This window comes from Ambystoma mexicanum, chromosome 4q, assembly GCF_040938575.1.
Source record: "Ambystoma mexicanum isolate Mex_15411 chromosome 4q, UKY_AmexF1_1, whole genome shotgun sequence".
Classification (NCBI taxonomy): domain Eukaryota; kingdom Metazoa; phylum Chordata; class Amphibia; order Caudata; family Ambystomatidae; genus Ambystoma; species Ambystoma mexicanum.
Genome location: NC_090928.1, coordinates 228,581,795 through 228,599,198, shown reverse-complemented (window position 1 = coordinate 228,599,198; position 17,404 = coordinate 228,581,795). Strand labels below are relative to the sequence as shown.

The 17,404-nt window shown below is 50.4% G+C and overlaps 1 protein-coding gene across 1 annotated transcript in view; it reads right to left on the bottom strand.

The window, feature by feature from the left end:
- Positions 1 to 17,404, bottom strand: part of AMD1 (adenosylmethionine decarboxylase 1) — a 344,136-nt gene that overhangs the window by 117,868 nt on the left and 208,864 nt on the right. The window contains exon 6 of the mRNA XM_069607770.1: positions 9,773 to 9,917. Within this exon, the coding sequence (XP_069463871.1) occupies positions 9,773 to 9,917 (145 nt within the window). The remainder of the gene's footprint in view (positions 1 to 9,772; positions 9,918 to 17,404) is intronic.

Below are 17,404 nucleotides of genomic sequence, written 5' to 3'. Positions count from 1 at the left end.
GAGTCTAGCATAGAAGGGCCTGGTTAGCTTGATACCAACAGCTACCAGAAGCTACTTTTAGCTCTGAATGCCAACTAATGCCAAACAACTGTGAATTGAACTGTTTGGAACAACCTATAAACAAACATTAGGAAACTACAAAGCATAAGGGGGCAAATAATGGTGAAAATGATGAGCTTACATCTTATGTGGAAGCAAAAGTTGCGTAATATTTACTAGCTCCTCATTGCCCAGTGGTGGCTACTGGTCAGTGGTTAATGCTGGATACTCAGGAGCTGCTTTTAGCTCCTGCTTATCCAGTCTTAATTTCGATCCCCGAAATGGCTACCAATAGTTGGTTTTAGGATACCCTCAGGCAAAGCAGAAATCGGAGCTGGCATATGTGGAATTTACAATTGATGGTAACCCCATCAAAACTTCAGATCAGGTTAAAAACCCTTGGAGTAATACTTGAGGCTACTTAGATTGGTCAAGCAATGTTTTGAGTTTTGAGTAAGAACTGTGAAACATCAGTCAGAGGTATGGTAATGCCTCAAATTGACTACTGCAACGCTTTGCTGCGGAGGGGGGTGGGGTGGAGGGGTGTATGTAGCAAGCAAAATTTGTAAACAAAAACTACAAGTCTTCCAAAAGGATGCAGTCCGTATCAAAGGTGTGCCAAGACGAGAACACAACTATAGCCAGCAGGGAACTTCATTGGCGGCTCCCGGTCAATCTCAGGATTGTATTCCAGATCCTGACCTTGGCCCACAAATTGTACATGGGCAGGCTCCTACTAACCTGAAAAGCTGTCCTACTCCCCAATCTTCTGGACGATCAACCAGATCTAAGAATTATCATCGTCTCATCGGTCCAAGGATAAAAAGAAATTGGGGTAGATGTTGTATCTTTCCGGTTCTGGCCACGTTGGAGCCTAGATCGACCACCCAGTGGAAATGTACTCAGAGAAGAAACTTCACATTTTTTGAAAAAGGCTCAAGAAGCGTTCATTTGAGCAACAGACCCACATATCTATAATGACTTACCTTCTTCCTTTTTCTTTGTAAACTCTTGGTTGACGAATGGAAAAGGTCCACACCATCAAAGGGCAAATCCAGGATCCACTCCTGCACATCAGATGACATTTGTGGCGTGCAACCGTGCCGCCTTTCTCATTTCGACCCCAAGGCACAACCCTCTGCTGGCTGTGTTGATGTGGGAGACGGAAGACTCCATGAGGACCTGCGCAGTGGCCAGGGCATTTTCCAGACCAGCCTTGAAGGAGGCTTGATTGTCCAAAGGGAAGTCGGGAAGAAATTCCCTGAGCTCCAGACAGCTTCTGGTTAGCCGCAGCCAAGACTGCGTCCGTGTTGGCTTGCCGAAGATTCAGTTCTGAGATGGAGTAGCAGCACTTTCCCCAAGGACGCAAGAGGCAACGGGAGGTGGCTCCCTTGAAGGAAGATGACAAAGCAGATTTAGAATACAAGGCCGCAGCCACCACAGAGGAATATGGGGCTGCGGAAGGGAGGCATGGAGGATTGGCAAACCGTCAGCCAAAACCTGCTGTCCTGGAGGGGGGATGCCAGACCAGATCTTGGTGAGTTTCCCCAAGACGACCTAGCACACTCAACTCCTCAGGGGATTGCACTGGAATAGGGACAACCACCGCCCCCCCATGAACTCAGTCAGTGTCTGAAGGCAGTCATTAAAGGCCTAAATAGATGCCAAGGGCTCACAACCCGCACCCCCCAGGTCTGGAGCCGCAGACATGTACAACGGCTGTTGAAGGAGAGGCGGTGGTACAGGAGGAGCTGAAGGGGTCAGAACAGGTAGCACCTGAACCAGTGAAGGGACCAGAACCAGCAGCGCAGGAGTACTACCCAGGGGAGGGGGCGGCGCCATCTGCAAAACAAATTCCTTCACAATCTGAGGGGAACACATGCGGAAGAGGAAGGGCTCGAAGAAGCGATCCTCAAGCCACTCAAAGCCCTGGACCTCTGCTCCTGGTCAAAGCTGAGGCGCCTGGTGTGTGTGTGTGTGTAGCCGTATGGCTGTGACGGGTAGATGTATCCCTCAGGGAACCAAAGCCCTGCACCGTAGAATCCGCTGCTGCTTCCAGAGGGAAGGGGACTGGGATCATCCTGCAAAGCCCACTGGATGGGCAAAAGCACCGACTTGGGCACGGAGCTGGATCCAAGATGGCCTGGAAGACTATCACTTGCCGCTCTGGCACTTTTGAAGCCTTGCACCATGCCCTGAGCAGGAGGGTGCAGCGGCCAAGAGAGGCCTCCAACATGAGGACAAAGCTTGGGTCTTGCACCCGAAGCAAGCAGCGGCGTCGACCTCCAGTCCCTCTGGTCGGTGCTGAGCCCTCAGCCAGACAGCCAATAGATGCAATACCCTCACTCACAACCTTGGAGCAAGCTGTAGGCTGGACTCTCAGCACCTGCGCCGGTAGCTGTGCTTGATGTAGCGGAAGACGGACTATTAGCGGTGGCACTTGATGATCCCTTAACCCCTGGGGTAGGAAGACTAACCTGATTGCCTTCCGAGGACAGCCTGGTAGTGCGTAGAAATAGAAAATGGGAGCTTAAGGAAAAATAGATCCCTGCGCTGATCTGGTTCCAAAATCTATAGTGCCTCCTGCTGCCAATCCAGGCCTGCGGGGCAATGCTCTCAAAGTCCTCTATATTGATAAAAGGAAGGGCTGCAACCCCGTTAATGTTGGTGCTGGATTTCAAGTTTTTTTTCCAAATGATTGCTGTGACCGCCCATCTTGTACACAGAGGCCTCCATGGCCCCACAGATGCTATCCAGCTCCTTATCCAAGGACCATATTCTGCAAACTACCCCACCGCCTTGATAAAGACCCATCAGTCGGACACGTGTTGTCTTTTTGCTCATGTGAATGGCACCACTAGTGCTCTCAAGACTGTGGCAATCACTTGCCCATTAAAATCAACACTTCACAAAAACTAGTTTTTGGTCTTCTCATTTGTCTACGATACTCACCACTGCAATGAGTGAAAACCTTGACATCCAGCGCCAATAATAACAGGGTTCCCAGCCCTTCTTCCAGCCTGGTAGTGCCCCGGACCCTTTGGCTTTGGAGCCGGTAACCTTAGAGGAGTCTGCCTGCCAGAACTTGAATCCAAGAAACACTGATCCATGGGAACCCCGGGGAAGGTGTTACTGTGCGGTGGAGCTGTGCTGGGCCTACCTGGTCTTGACGAGAGGGCCTGGAGACAAAGTCCTTAAGGTCGGGCGGAGGAGAAGGGCAGAAGATCTCCCTCCACCACGCCAAACGATTCTTCAATGCCCTGTGACCGAGAGCACTGCAGGCTGAACAGGAAGTGAAATAAGACTTGAAAAAACCAACGTGGAACAAGTTGAAAGCTAAAAAAGTCTGTGCTAGCTGCCACTAGCAGGTCCGACTGGGGTGAGGAGCCGGAGGGCGGGGCCTCGCCTGGACATTCCCATGCGCTATGCTAAATTTAAAGGGGAAGCTCAATTTTTCGCTGCCAAAGGCTCATGGACCCGTCCCCATCTTGGGGGACACCCACAAGGATAGAGGAAAGGGGACAGGACGTATGAGTATTATGGTTAAGTGATTGTCACGCTCACCTGGTCTCCACTGGGGCGTAGCACGTAGTCGTATGACCAATATCTGTACTGGCGCAGTTTTGATGGTATGTTGGCGTCCTCTCCCTTTTAACCTCCCCAGGAGGCATAAGCCTGCAATGGCGAAACAAGAGGTTAGCTATGAGTGGGTTGGATTGGTCCCACTACTTGCCACCACCTGATGCCAGACTCCTCTCCTCCTCACCTTTGAGTTTGATTAGGCTGGCTCTCCGTCCTGCTTAACCTTCAGCAGGGGCGCGGTAGGCACAGTCTTTCTGGGTGCAGTTACCTCACCTTTCCAAAATGCTGGGATTATCGGGTGAGTATCTACCTCAATAGCAGCTTGGTATAGATGCTCAAAGTCTTATTGTCCCAATGTTTAAACGTATTTGTTTTCTCTTGCAGATGCAGTTTTGGTGCAGAAATCAAGTAGAAGATTTGACTCTCCCAGGATGCTAAATAGTTGCCTCCAGGTGAGTATAGCACGGATGAAAGGCACTGAGTGGCTGAATAAATGTTCGTTCAGTATTGTGCGCGGCTAACCTGCCGTTTCTTTTTCTGTTCCCTTTTGCAGGCGCGGCACGGCCCCTAAATGAAGAATGGAAGAACCGCTCCAATGAAACCAGGAGGAACGCGGAATCCCGGGTGAGTATCGGCACCTGCGTGGACGTCCTTTCAACAGGGGCGGCGATCAGGAAACCAGCTGGAGATGCGACCGATGGACCGGATTGCAGGTAAGTGTTTGGTCGCTGAAGTAACACCTGTTCTTTTTTTCTATTTCCAGGCTCCAATGGATGAAGCACTGACGGGCGTGGCTGTAGAAGCTTGACAGAGCAGACACGGTGAGCGTTACGCTGGAGGAGTGCAGAATAACGCGAAGCGTGTTCTGCATGCAGGGTGTGGCTTATATAGCCTTGTAAGTAGTTCCAGGTAAAGTAGTCCCTTTGCCACACCCTGTCTTCCCAAGAAAAATAGTCCCTCTGCCCCTCCCTGGATTATACCAAGGCCCAGCCTCACTAGGCAGGTTAAACAGTTCCATGAGTTCAGCCCATTTCATGAGCCTGGCGCCAGGACTGAGTCCATGAGGTTCTGGGGCGCTTCCTTGGGGCCTGACAAGCTCTTCTGGGTGGTGGGGACAGGGATGGGCCCAACAGCTCCAGGGGTTTCGGAGCTCGCACCATGACAGTGATTGGCAAGATGTTCTTTCAAGATTAGTGTCTTTCCTAAAGTGTAGGATGTAGAGTGCCAGTTTTACTATTTTTGGTAACTTCATCCAGAGCGTGTACCAGAAAAATGCCTCTCTCAAAGAAGGCTCCTATCGAATGGAAGGCTTGTTTAGGTATGTTCAACAGCAACCCCTCCCCGTTATACCTCAATGAAAAATGACATTATTGCTCTATTATCCCTTATTTTTGCTGCAGTACAGGAAAGGGTACTTTTCTCCAATTTACAATCCTGCATGAGTACCTTGGCATGTAGCCTTTAGAGGAGTGTCCAGGAGAAATCTACCAGAAGGGCTGTTCAAACCGATAACCCTTTTTGATGAATACAATTTCCCCTTCAAGATGCATAACTAAGCTGGAGCACCTCATTGTATATCTGCATGCAAGTGGTATGATTTGCATTACTTACCGTAAAAGCATTTCTGATGGTTGTATCCGTTTAGATTCACATGCTGTGCATATGGTCCAACATCCAGTGGCAACCCCAAGTATTGCATCTCGTGTTTCGAGAATCGAAAGGGGACGTTGACATGGGCGTGCCTGTAACACTATCCCTACGTGACGTGTACCCAAGATCCCTCAAGCGTCGAGGTCCCTCCGATTGTTTTTTCCACCCAGCATACTGGTCGCCTTATGCGGAGCTCGTCAAAGACATTGCCCATTGTCCCCTCGACCTTTGATAAAATTGTTATATAAAATAATTCAGATCACCCTATCCATCCCTTATTTCAACAGCTGTTCCAGATCTCCGCCGAAGACCTTCAGAACTTCGACGGACGGTGATTCCGCCGGCCTACACAGTAGGGAGAGTGGGGTCGGGTGGACATTTCTGTACAATCCGAGAATGCCTTTCCCTCCTCTTTCCCTTTTGGTCTTCGTCACTCTACCCTCCCTTAGCTATGGAGAGGACTCCATTTAGGTTTTGCCCCATTTGTAAGGGCACATTTCCCTGGAAAGATGAGCACAAACTGTGCTTGCCCCTCGATAAAGTAGGATGCGCGGCTTGTAAGCTCCTCCATCCTAAGACATTAAAGGAGCGCAAAGTCAAGCGGTGGGAGGCCTAAGGGATGTCGAAGGCAGATCTTTCCCGCTGCCGCAGCCACTGAATGCGACAACGGCAAGAGTAGCGATCAGACCTCCGAACCGGAGGTTGTTGACCTTTCGACAGAACGCTCTGGTTCCGCATCGTCTGTCCCCGGCCCCACCAGGCACGGCTCAAGCACTGCTATGGGGAAGTCACACCCTAGCGACAAAGATGAACATTTACACAGCACTAAACACAACCCATATCTGGTCAAGATTTAAAGGAATGCACCCCATGCACTGGGTCCCAGAGCCTTACCGGTCTCTAGGAAAACATTGCTTTTCTAAATTCAGGGTGAAAGGGTCCAGCTCCATGAAAGCTAAGCAGTTAATTGAAGAGTTAACCCTTCAAATCATGTTCACCAAAGAGCAAACCTTGCTACAATTAATCTGCCACTTGTCTGCTGAGACGTAGCGACTCCTGGCGATCTAGATAGACCTGTTCTCCCAGTGGCAACCAAACGACACTATGCGTCATAGCAATAAATACCTTTAATTGAGCCCAAGTAATCTATTAGCACATTCCCCTTATGATCTTTACAGTTGCTTTAGGAGAACAATTTCTAGTGCCCTTACATTAGCATGTCCCAAGCAGGGAATCCAACACTTTGCACATATCAAACCAGTCCTAATAGAGCTGCGCACACAATCGTGCAGCAGGGAAAACTCCAACCATTGATACAATCTTACCACTTGGGATATAAAACAAACTCCAGATATTTCTTGATGAGGTGAAAGAATTTCCTTTTTTTAAAACTTTTTGCGAGTCGCCTGTTATGCCTCTGGTCCCCAGTGCTCTGTACTCAAGAACCAGGCCTCCTTTACCAAATTATTAGAAGACCGAAATTACGAAATGGCCAACAGACAGTGCAAATGCGAGAGGAAGGGAGGGAAACACGAGGTGGGCGAGGGGGGGGCTACCACGATGCGGGGACCTAAGATACGAGGGAGCGCACGCAGCCAAGTTGTTGGCCAAGTATTTGAGCACAGCACAATACAGCACACAGATTAGACTTTCCCCAAAAGGGGGGAAAGGCTACATTTATTAGCACAGCACAATACAACACACAGATTCAACTTACCAGATCAGTTGCAGCAGGTCGACGGCTGCAGGCTATGTCCTACCACAGCAGACACCGGCAGACACCACTGGAATGGTCCTTAGCCGAGTGAGCTGCCACGGCAGGGGGTGACTTGGGTGGACGATTTATATGGCCTACCAACCAATGTGAGCGTGGTGGGATCGAGGGGGTCAGGGGTAACAAGAAAGCAACCATAACAAATGGAGGGAGCATGCGCTCCTGCCCATCAGGGTTAAATATGGTCACCTTTAGCCAAGCCATCCTCATGTCTGTGGTGATAAAGATCGATGTACCTGCTGTGTTGATGTGAGCCACTGCAGAGTCCATATCATCGTGTACCACAATTTTGGCCCCTGCCAGTCCGGCCATGAAGCACACCTGACTGAGCTGGGAGCTCTGTGAAGAATTCTGCCAATCTCCCTCAACAGCTTCTGATTCACTGCCGCCAGCAGGTCATTGGCCTGGCGCAGATGGTGTGGCATTAGAGTAGATCTTTTTGCTGTATGATTCCAACAGTTTTTCTTCTTTCCCAAGGAGAGAGGATGTGGAAGCCACTGACAAAGACACTGGCTTTGAGTATAGGGAGGCTGCAGCTATGACTGATGAATGCAGTTGAGGATGCACTGACAGAATGAGGGAGTCTCCCTCCGCCTGCCTATACTTTGCATCCATTCTCTTTCTATGCTCCTGGAAGATGTCCAAGATCAGCCGACAGGGGCACGCTGAACAGACCTGGGACTAAGTCCGCATTTAGGCAAGGCAAATCTTTCCCGGCGAAAGCAGTAGACCTCTGGAACAAGTTGGCTTGAAGCTAATTACCAGAGTTTTAGGAAATCGCTAAAAACCTCATTGTTTCAATGAGCATTAGAGCTTCGTTTCCCTAGGTTTTCTACCTGTCTTAATGAGGTGTTTCGAGTTTCTGATGTTCTTGGTTTCCCGCGCCCCGATGCCTGCGGGCTACCGGCGCGTAATAAGCATACACATAACATCCAGCAGTTTATTGGTAGGTTGCGTAGAGTGCAGTTTCACCCATCCCTTCATGGCAAGGGCTTCTACATCCTTTCGCAGAGGGATGCCACTTGTGGCCAGGCAAATGGACAACCCTCAGGTTGCTGGACTTGAGGTTGCAGAATCCCCAGGTATTCTGCTACACTCACCAGCTTCTCATGGAAAGGTTTACTTGAGGCAGCATCCTGGTCCTGCTCCTCGTTCGTATCGCCCGCTGTGTACTGCAGGTCTGGAGCCGATGGCGGCGTGCTGAGTGCAGGAAGCTGTGGTGTGCTGACTGGCAGTGCTAGAGGTTGCAGTTGAGGCAGAGCCTGCAAGACTGGTGTGAGCGCAGGAACCAAGGGTTGAACCGGTACTGTGGTATGCAACACAGTCAGAGCCTGAGGTGGTGTAGGAGGTAGCAGGTTCTTGATGACCCCCCCAGCCTTAGGATGGTACTCATCTGCTGTGACTTCATGAGGGTAAGGAAAAACCTATCCTTGCAAGCCGTGAAAGGCCGTGGGAGCCATGCCCTGTGGTTGCCGAGGCCTTGGCGGTGCTCCCCGTACCCGACTGGGTTCTGCATGCCTACCCTGTGAAGGTGTGGTCGGGTATGACGTGGACCAGGTCACCGGAGTGGTCCAGTCCCATCCAGACGTGCATTCCCATGCCTGCTCTCCAGAAGGGGGGAGGCGGCTCTGGGCGAGTCACCATCTTGTCTGGCCTGGCAGCCATTTGGTACTGCCCCACCCCACATGTTTTCTGCGTGGTGCTTGATGAGCAGGCCCCAGTCTCCACGTGCATGCTCAAGAGTGAAGGTTCGGACCATACATCTCAGTTATAGACCTGGGAGACAGAGTGCCCTCTGCCATGACGCCGGTAGTGCTGCGTATGGGCACCCCCTCGGGTATGATCCCAGAAGTAGAGCAAAGCTCCTCTGGGAGGCCTCTAGTAAAAGTCTTGCGACCCCTCTGCCTGTAGCTCTGGGAGCTTCGGTCTCCTTGCTGGTCTTAGGACCTGGAAGGCCCCTCCAACTAGAGCGCTTTCCAGGGAAGGAGTCGCCCTTGTGGGGTGCAAAGTAGAACAGGGCACCTTCCTTGGGCCTGGTCTTCCTCCTCATGTAATTCTTGAGGTCCCGCCACCTAGCCAAGAGATTGAGGCACCGGAGGCAGAGCGCATGGGGATCCGAGGTGGGGGAAGGAACCCTTGCAGGCCCGGACACCTGCTAAACCCGTTAGTCGACATACACCGGGGAGGAGCGTGGCACCAGAGGACAAAGTCTTCTCTAACAATATAGGAAAAAACAGAAGAAAAAACAAAGCTTTTGGGGAAGAGTACGTGGAATTACAAGGCCGAAGGCCTAACCCCCGTTCCCGTGTAAAGGACTGAGTAGTGGTGCTAGGGAGTGCATGCTCCCAGGGCCACGCCCCACGCTCATCTAATTTTAAAGTGGAAGACAATTATTTCAGGTGAAAAAGGTTCAATTTCCCTTCCCTAGCGAGGGACGTTCAGAGTGTGGAGGGAAGGGACGTAGGATTACATACTTGATAATTCTGGTAGTTTATAAGAGACTGCGCAATGTACTAGTTATTCTTGCAATTAAAGTAATAGAACACAGATGATCTTCCCTTCGCAATCGTGCCATGCAAATCACTGGTTAAAAGGTTTAGACTTTCGAGCACCCTAGCTACAACAAAAGGGTAATCATATTGCAAGACTCTTAGAGAAACAGTTGTTTTGCCCTTAGATTTTCAGCTGAGCCAATGCATTTACAGGAGACAAAACTGGATGCCTTACACGAGTGACATCATTTGCAGTAACACCGTCTTTCATGTAGAACTGGTCCATAATTTCAGGGTCAAGCTCGCTCATCAGAATTTCCAGCGTCTGATCTGGCTGACTGAATACCAGACTCTCACAGTTATCCAGAGTGTACAAGTACCTGTTAATGAGAATATTAACATTATGAAAGAACCATACAAAGGCCGCCATACCCGCAGACTTATTCACTACAGTGACCAACTCACTCCTAGCATATACCCTCTTTACTCCTACTTATGAGAGGTCCGTTTCCGGTGGTCATTTGCGAGAAGGCAATCCAGCCTTTTTGCTTGGACTTGTACATATTCTATCTTTCAAATGGGAAACCAAAAAGTACAAAGACCAGGAGGAGAAAAAAATGGACTTTAAGGGATCCGCTAACATGGACGCTGGAAACTTGAGGTCTGCCCCAATTCTCTTGGTGGGGTCACCCGTCCATTCACCTGCATAGGTGAGCCCAGCAGGCGATGTAGGGCAAATGGAGGAAAAGGGAACAGCAATACTTTGCTATAACTTTGCAGTAACTAAGTTAATGTATGCATGCTCAGTCGCCTTTCCTCCATACGTCTGTCAGAATATCAAATTAATACATCCAAAGCTGGTCGATTTAATGCAATATTGATATGATATATTTCATTTCTATCATGCTCGTACACAAAGTGTTTCAGAGCACGACATGGCAAGGGAGGGGAACAAGGGTAAACAAAACAACGTTCTTACTAGGTCCAGTGACATTGAGAACGTGCAAGTGCATGGGAGAGGGCGAGGGTAAAAATGCATGGAAGGGGGAGAAGTGGAAAGTGCGGAGCAGAAACAGATAAATAATAAAGGCAACAAACAGTGGTAGTGCAGCCAGCAAGTGCTGGGTTTAAGGCAGGGTAGGACTGATAAGTACAGGAAGAAAAAGGGGGCAGGGGTGGAGGACTGTATGGGTACAGATACAGACCCCAGTGCAAGGGGTGGCCCGGAGGCAGTGCAGGTGACAGGGTGAGCAGGTCCCTGGGTCCAGCGGACAGAGGGTGGCCAGGTGCACAGTGCCACAAGAGAACAGATCAGCAGGGGAGAGGGTGGGCGAAGGAAGAAGCAAAGAGGAAGCTCTTGAGGTGTTTGCGGAACCGGAGATAGTTCTTAAGTTTTAGCTCTAGTGCAAGGCATCCTGACCGCTTGGATGAGCTTTATGTAGAAATCAGACCATATCGCTCTGGTATCGGGAGTGGGGGTGAACTTCCACTATCACCCTACTGACTGAGCAGATAACTCCTTCTGGGATAAGATGAGCCATGCTGACTGAGTTTGCTAGATCTGAAAAACAAGAATATAGCGGGACCAGAACAGTAATCGAGATGACTGAGCAGATCTTGCTGACTCTACACTTGGTTATTTCTTTCTGAAGAGGTGGTAGTTAAAGAGCAGGTGGAACTCGGAAATAATTATGTAAATGTATACTGCTAACTCCCCTCGTCCCCCCTAATCAGGGACAGAGAAAAGCATCTTACTGTCTCTCAAAGCGGTACCTCTCACCCTAGTATATGGTGGTGAGCTGATCTAAAAGTGGATAGACTAAAAACAAAAACTATCGGTGAAACTATAAAAGGAAACATTATCAAAGGTGTACTGAACAACATCCTACAAAAAACAAAATTATTCAAGAAAAGACTATCACAAGGTAGAAGGGATGAAAGACAAATGTGTTAAACAGATTTACAAAACAAAAATTACCTACAAAAAAAAGGACAGTGAGGTAGTAATCTTTATTAGCCCAATGTGTTTGTGGCCTCCAAATAGTTATGTTAAAAGGTTTTTGAGTCAAACAAATTTAGACCGACAGATTGGGTAGCATTTCCAGTTTTTTGCTATCTCAACCATTGTGATGAACCGGTTTCGACAATATTGATATTTTATTTGTATCGCGCTCATACACCCTTTCTGAGCGCGCCGAGGCATGGAAGGGGAAGATGGAACAAAAATGTTAAAGGCATTTACATCACGCACCGTCACCAACGGAGTTGGTCTCCAGGCATTCAGGTGGGTCTGTAACAAGAGGGTTGGGGTGGGGGTGGGGGTGTTGGGTTAGTCGGGTGAAGAGCGAGAGGGGAAGTGAGAAAATGGTGTGCTGTTGGGGGCTTCAGTTCTGTTTTTACTGTGCGCTGAGCTTTGGTCCAAGTATCGAAACGGAAAGAGCCTTGTGTGCCATTGATGCATTTTAAGTGTCGTTTGTTGTTGCGGTGTGGTGAAGTGTGTGCAGTTTGATGGGCAGTAGATGGTTGTGTGAATTTTCGGGTGGATTAGGTAAGCAGAGATTTGAAGTTGGGTTAGTGGGTTGTATGTCCTGGTTCTAGCCGCTCTTCTTGTGTTGTATTGTTTATTTATAGAGCGCTCTGGGCTCTCAAGCATCTGGGCGCCAACAAGTTTGGTTTACATGGAGGGAGAAAAAAGGAGCAGTAAAATACTACATGATCATAGAGGGGAAATTGCATACTACAGGGATATTTACACACAAAAGTAAATTTGCAGAATAGAGTAAAATACACATTACATTTGCAGAATATATACAGTAACATACATAGATTGTGTTGTACAGGAGCAGAGGATCATAGGCAAGAGGCAGGCTCATCAGCGGTCACAGGTATGCAGCCAGCGATTAACATTCCGCTTAAATGCGTGGAATAAGGATAATGCTCTTAAGCGATCAGGTAAGGAATTACAGAGTTGTTCCTCCAAGACTAGGAAACTAGATCCTCCTGTTTTGTGACGTTTGAAATTGGGGACTGAGGCTATTAGATTGCGCTTTTCTGATCGGTCGTTCAGATGTACGTTTGGTGAATTTATCTGTCAAGTATATAGGTGCTTTGTTATTGAGGCATTTGTAGGTGAGTTTTAGAGATTTGAATTTGATTCTTTCGGTTATGGCGAGCCAATTGATAGTTTCTCAAGAGATATAGGCTGCGATTTTGGTAAGCCTAGATCAGATCTCCGGCATTATTTTGAAGTGTCTGGAGTTTATTGGTGTTGTGTTTGCTAGTACTCAAAGTGCATTACAATAATTCAGCTTGGATATTAGTGCACGTGCAATTGTGATGCAACTTTCAGTGGCTAAGAAAGGCTTGCATGTGTGGATCAATTTTCAAGTGTAGCTAGTTGCAGATGCTGTGGTATTTACTTGTTTATTGAGGTTAAGTGCAGAGTCTAGGTAAAAACCTAAGGTTTTTACCTCCTTAGCAACTTTGATCTAGATTCCATCAATAGTAACAGTTGTATTGAGGAGAGAGTTTATTCAATCTCTTGGTGGATCCAATGATTAAGAGCTCCGTTTTTTTCGTCACAGACATGATCCATCGGTGGCCATCCAAGTTTGCATAATTAGGTAGATTTTGTTAATCAATTCCACATCTTTATCAGTCTCCTTGGATAGGGATGAGGGTCTGTGTGTCAGCGTAATTAGTATGAGACAGACCCAAATTGTCAAGTATTTCGAAGATGGGGTTGGTAAATATATTATACAATGTGGGAGAGACAATCCCTGTGGTACACCACATGTGCTAGATAATAGATCCATAAGAGTTTTCTCACCGTCCTCATCAGCAGCCAACAGAATTGAGTGGAGGTTAAGCTGAGAGATGGCCAGCTTTTCCAAGAGTTCTCCAAGAAAAGGTGTGAGGGAGATTGGGCGATAGTTTGCCAGGCAAGAAGGGTAGGCTATGGGTTTCTTGAGAAGGGGGTGCACAAGAGTGCTTCATGTGAGAGGGGAAGACTCCCGAGGGGAATGAGAGGTGGCAGAAATCGGCCAGGGCAGGAGCAAGGGTGTCAATGTGGTCCTTGATGGTCTTGGAGGAACAGGGGAAAAACCTATTTTGACAAGACTTTCATAGATCAGACTTGTCCGGAAACCTCGTCAGGGGAGAAAAGATTAAAGGAACAGAAAGAGGGTGGGGGGGCGGCTAGAGGAGGGCCAGAGTTCGTAGAAGAAGGGCTAAGAGGGGGAGGGGACGAGAGGGTGGACAGGATGCCCTGGGTTTTAGAGATTAAGTGAGAGGCAAGGGCTGCGCAAAGGGTCTGGGAGGCAACAGGAGAGGTAGAGACTGCAGCAGGGTTGGCCAGCTCCTTGCAGATTTTTAAGAGTTCAGCTGAGTTGTTAGATGCTGCAGAGACACAGGCTTGGATGTGGGCTCTTCTTAGTATGGACAGTCAGTATTGCCTTTGGAGGAGGCGGCAGGCCAGTTTGTCAGAGGATAAACAAGAATCCCTCTATTTCCTCTCAGCCCCCCTGCACTTGTGTTTAAGGGTAGCTAGGTCAGAGTCGTACCCAGAATTGCACTTGGCTTTGGACTTCAAACAGATGCTCATGACAGGGGCAAGAGCATCAAGAGTATCAGAGATAGAAGAGTTGAGATTGGAAGGAGCAATGTGCGACGCCTTTGCCAGGACCGAAGGAACAAGTTACTTACCTGTAACTGTTGTTCTCCAGCATGGGTCTGGCATGGATTCACATGCTCATGAATATTCCCCGTCGTCAGGCTGGGAATCCTCGGTAAAGAAAAAACCAGTATCAGTTTCGTTTCTGATCTCTCTTTCGTAGTAATAACCAATCACTGGTCTCTGCGTCATACTGACCACAGCCAATGACTGCCCTCTACCTAAGCACCGCCTCTGGCAGCCATCTTCAGATTTGGAAGCACGTGAAGTGGCAGTATGACCAAGTGAAGAGCCGCAGAGGGGTAGGCGGGAGGGTTCGCATGTGAATCCATGCCAGACCCATGCTGGAGAACAACAGTTACAGGTAAGTAACTTGTTCCTTCTCCAGCATGGGGTCTGGCATGGATTCACATGCTCATGAATAAAGAATACATAGCAGTACACACATGCACAACCACGGGAGGTGGCAAAGGCTCAACATTAAGCATCACATCAACTCAACATTAAGCATCTTACCTCCTCACCAGGCTCACCTCAGGCGAACAGGTTGCGCAGCACTGCTTGGCCGACCCTGGACTCCTCCCTGGAATCCCGGTCGACGCAGTAGAATTTCGTGAAGGTGTGCGTCGACCTCCACGTAGCAGCCCTGCATATGTCCAGCAGGGGCACACCAGATAGGAACGCCGTGGTAGCTGCGATCGCTCTGGTGGAATGAGCTCTCGGACGGCCAGGCAGCGGTCGGTTTGCCAACCGGTGACAGCACATGATACAGCCGGAGAGCCATCTGGAGATGGAAGCCTTCGAGAGAGCCTTCCCCTGATTGACAGGTCCAAAGTTCACAAAGAGTTGTGACGTCTTCCGAAAACCCTTCGTGCGGTCCACGTAGAACTTCAGCGCTCTAGCTACATCCAGCGAGTGCAAAGTCCTCTCAGCCGGCGATGAAGGCGACGGGAAGAACACAGGTAACACCAAGGGTTCGTTGAGATGGAAGTCCGACGGTACCTTGGGCATGAAGGAGGGGTGCGTCCTGAGCACTACCCTCGTGTCGTGGAAAGTCAAGTACGGGGCCTTGCAGGAAAGGGCCTGGATCTCTCCCACTCGTCGTGCGGAGGTGATGGCCACAAGAAAAGCTGTTTTCCACGATAGAAACTTCAACGGGGCCGAGTGCAGAGGCTCGAACGGAGGTCCCATGAGCTTGGTCAGCACCACGTGGAGCTCCCACGCCGGGGCCGGAGCCTTCACCGGCGGGAACGATCTGAACAGTCCCTTCATGAACTCTTTCACCAGACGATGAGACCACAAGGACGTCCGCCCCGTGGTTCTGGTGTATCGGGAGATCGCAGCAAGATGAATCTTGATGGACGCGTGTGCCAGACCAGCTTTGGCCAGCGTCAGCAGGTACGGCAGTACTTGGGGAGCCCTAATCCGTAGAGGGTTAATCTTCTGTGCGTGGCACCAGACAGAGAACCTCTTCCATTTGTGTCCGTAGCATTTAAGAGTAGAGGACGCCCTGGCCTTTGCAAGAACCTCTCTGCAATCGGCCGGTATGTCGTATCCTCCAAACTCTTGCGCTGCAGGAGCCAGGCCTGCAAGTTCAGCGACTTCGGGTCGTGGTGGAGGATGGCGCCTCCTTCCCTGGAGAGTAGATCCGCGTCCGCCGGCAGCTTGATCGGCGGGGACGCTGACAAGTCCAGAAGGTCCGGGAACCATATCTGCCTCGGCCACGCAGGTGCGACGAGGATCATCCTGCACCGTGACCTCTTGAGCTGGTTGACGAGCCGGATTAGCAGAGGCAAGGGAGGGAACGCGTAGAGGAACAGGCCCTCCCAGGGGAACGAGAAAGCATCGCCCATGCTCCTCGTCTGGGGAAACCTGCTGGCGAACCTCCGGCACTTGGTGTTCGTCGCCGTCGCGAACAGGTCGATCTGGGGTGTGCCCCACCGTCGGAAGAGGCGATCCACCAGATCCTGCCGTAGTTCCCACTCGTGGCACGAGCGCAGCTCCCTGCTGAGTGAGTCGGCGATGGTGTTTTTTATCCCTGCCAGATGAAACGGCACCAGAAAAATCCCTTGGGCGACGGCCCAATGCCACAGGTCCTGCGCCTCCTTGGACAGCGCTGGGGACCTGGTTCCGCCCTGTTTCCTGATGTAAAACATGGTGGTGGTGTTGTCGGTGAAGATCCTCACCACCTTGCCCTTGAGGGACGGAAGGAAGGACCGGAGGGCCCAAAACACTGCACGGAGCTCCAGGACGTTGATATGCAGGGACTTCTCCGTCGGGAGCCAGAGTCCCCTTGCGTGCAGATTTTCGGTGTGCGCTCCCCACCCTTCCAGGGAGGCATCCGTGGTCACAGTCTCCTGGTGGGCTGGGGTCTGGAAGTCCATGCCCGCCGTCAGATGCGCGCGGGTGCCCCACCACCGTATCGCTCGTCGGAAACTCTCATCGAGCTTGATCCTTTCCTCGAAGCTGCCCGTCTGGATCCAGCGCGCATCTAGGAATTCTTGCAACGGGCGCATCCGGAGCCTGCACATGGGAATGAGGTAGATGCAGGAAGACATCATCCCGAGGAGGGACTTGATGGACCTCACTTTGGCCGCGTCGGCCACCAACATCCGTTGCACCTTGCCCAAGATGGTCCTGGTCCTCTCCTCCGACGGGGAGGCCAGAAGGGACACTGTGTCGAGCCTCGCTCCCAGAAACAGTGCGACTTGCGCGGGCACCAGGTGGGATTTGGCGTAGTTCACGGAGAATCCCAGGTCCGTGAGGAGTTGGACGGTCCTTGCCGTGTGGACCACGGCGAGCTCCCTCGTCTTGGCGCGGATGAGCCAGTCGTCCAGGTAGGGGTAGACGTGAATCCCCTCGCGGCGCAGCTGCGCCGCCACCGGTGCGAGGCACTTGGTGAATACCCTGGGTGCCGACCGTAGTCCGAAGGGAAGGGCTTTGAACTGGTAATGACGCCCTTGGACCACGAATCTGAGGAATTTTCGGTGCCCCTTTAGGATGGGAATGTGGAAGTAGGCATCCTCCAAATCCAACGACGATAGGAAGTCTCCTTCCTCCAGCTGACCCAGGACGTGCTGGAGGGTGACCATCCGGAACTTCTGCGCCTTGATGAACTTGTTCAGACGTCGCAGGTCTAGGATGGGGCGCCATCCTCCCGTCTTCTTCTTCACGAGGAAGTATCGCGAGTAGACT